We start from the raw sequence: 2,500 nt of genomic DNA on the forward strand, positions 1-2,500 counted from the left end.
CAGTACGGGGTTGTGGAATCACTAATTTGTTTTCAGTATTAACCCTTTGATACCCAAACTGTCTAACGCCAGATGATTTTACCTGTCAATGGGGAACACCCAGGAGTCAATGGGTTTAAAGGACAGAGACAGTTTTTTTGGCCTGCTCAATTATGCCGTTCAGAGCAAAAACTCAACTTACATGTAAATAATCCGATTTGCGTTAAAGCATGAGCAAAATATAGCTTCCTTTGTAAACATTGTTAAGTTCATTATGGAATCGAGGCTCATTTGCAGACATTATTTTTGTGAGACCCTGTAGCTTTCCAAATGTGGTCATGAAGAACAAAACAGAAGATGATGATACAACAGGAAGAATTCTGTCAGCCTGGCATGACTATTCTGGGGGTGAGGGGTGAAGGGGGTGGGGGGTAGGGGGTGGAGGGTACAATAGCTGAAACAAGTGAACCCAAACCTTTACAAAAATGCTAACCTTAGGCCTAAAAAAATATGCTTTAGATAATGTTTAGGCCTAAGGTTAGCATTTTTGTAAAGGTTTGGGTTGTTTCAGGTTTCATCCCTTTCACCCATCACCCTAACAAAAGTAGCTACATGTAATCTTTTTTATCGGGAAGAAGGGCTGGACAGGTGAGAAGCCAAAAGAATCTCTGGGAAGGAGGAAAGAGCTATAAGAACTTTCTGGATTACTGAAAAAATAACCGAAGAGAGTGAAAGAGTGAGACTGACTTGTTTTTTGCAAAGCTCCTAAATTATTGGAAACAAGATTCATGCTCAAAATATTTTATTTTCTTGACAGCTTGGCGTGTGGGATACAGCTGGAGTGGAAAGATTTCGCACAATTACAAATAGCTACTATCGTGGAAGCCATGCAGCTGTCCTTGTTTACAGTGTGGACGAACCTTCATCATTGCACTATTTAGGACACTGGATTCGTGATCTAGAGGAACATGCTCCAAATGCAAAGAAAGTTCTTGTTGGTAACAAGAAAGACCTTAAGTGTCAGATCTCCACTGAAACTGTCGAGCTCTTTAATACTTCAAATGAGTGTACCTTCTGTGCCCTTACATCAGCAAAGACTGGAGAAGGAATCCAGGATATCTTCAAGGATATAGCTGAACTGTTGGTCCAAGGATATCAAGAGAACTCATCAAAAGGCACAAATTTAGACCTTGATTCTGCTGATCGAAGAGGAGGTTGTTGTTCTTAGTTGCATCATGGCAAAATTCATTAACTGTAAGCACCGTTATTTAGGAACAAGGCTTGAACAACATCAACAACCTTCACTGTTTTATATTACTCTGATTCCAAATGTTATGAAGCAAATGACCCAAACTATCTTAATCACTGTTTCCAGCTCAAAAATAAAGGTCACTTACAACCCACCCTTAGAAATTATGAATAGAAAAATATTATTTTTATAATAATAAAAAATTTATAATTGTTATTACTATATTTATGAGCAGTTAGTACTTCTGCCTATAAAAATCAAATTTTGAAATATAAGTAATATTCTGAATGCCATTGTTAATGCCATGATATAAAATTAACCGTAATGGAATTTTTACAGTCATAGCCAAACTAGACTAATAATTGTAACTGGAAATTAATTTAAATAATGTGGAATGAAAAATTAATGCTCTGTACAAGTTCCATATGAGCATTTAAGTATTACAGTGTTTTGATTTTGTTTTTAGATTTTTTGTTCTTATTTAAGGAGAAAGAACAATACTATTTTAATTTTGTAAAAAAAGAAATATTATTAACTTCTTACTAACTGAGCGCAACGGCTGTACTGGAGAATATTGGCCCGAGGTCGTGGCAGTACGCCTGCCAGCACAGCTCGAGCTAGCTCTGTTAGTAAGTAGTTTATTATATGGCTTTTTAATTACCTTTTGCTTTGTTTTTGCAAGCCCGTAATCGGCTCGTGGGCATTACAGGAGAATAATGCCCTACAATTCAGTCACAATTAGCCAATCAGAGCATGCGTTATATCGGCTACAAACACAAGCCGTATAATAGAATAATTTTTTTGTCCCGTAAAATTGTCAGCAATACTTGCAATAATCAGGGGTACCCAATGAAAGATTTTGTTTATAATGGAACTCCATGTGCGCCTTTAGCACCATTGGTAACCATCTGTGTGAGAAAATTTGGTTTTGAGACCATACAACTGCACGAATGTCCACCCCTCCATGTCTGCAAATGTGAAACTCTGTGGTGCAACTCACATTTTTAGGAACGTCTTTGATACTGGACATCCATGTTATGGTTAAGTGACACCTGTCAAAACGAGTTATCCGCTGACCAGTATCACATGAGCATGTCATGGGCTCAATTTAAAGCTTACCAGGGTCAGATTTTTTTAAAGTTGACCGCTGACCAGGTACTGGTTTTTAATTGGATCGCAGGCTCAAGTCAGGTTAACTTATTGTAGGAAGAAATAACACGAGAGCTTTGCCTTTAGACTTGGCTAAATCTACATATTATACATCTGTGCGTA

General features: G+C 37.5%; 1 protein-coding gene across 1 annotated transcript in view; it reads left to right on the plus strand.

Annotated features, from left to right (window-relative positions):
• Positions 1-2,099, plus strand: part of LOC138019304 (ras-related protein Rab-14-like) — a 6,966-nt gene extending 4,867 nt beyond the window's left edge. Inside the window, exon 2 of the mRNA XM_068866050.1 lies at positions 797-2,099. Within this exon, the coding sequence (XP_068722151.1) occupies positions 797-1,207 (411 nt within the window). The 3' untranslated portion in view covers positions 1,208-2,099. The remainder of the gene's footprint in view (positions 1-796) is intronic.
• Positions 2,100-2,500: the final 401 nt, after the last annotated feature.

Source organism: Montipora capricornis, chromosome 10, assembly GCF_036669925.1.
Source record: "Montipora capricornis isolate CH-2021 chromosome 10, ASM3666992v2, whole genome shotgun sequence".
Taxonomy (NCBI): Eukaryota; Metazoa; Cnidaria; class Anthozoa; order Scleractinia; family Acroporidae; genus Montipora; species Montipora capricornis.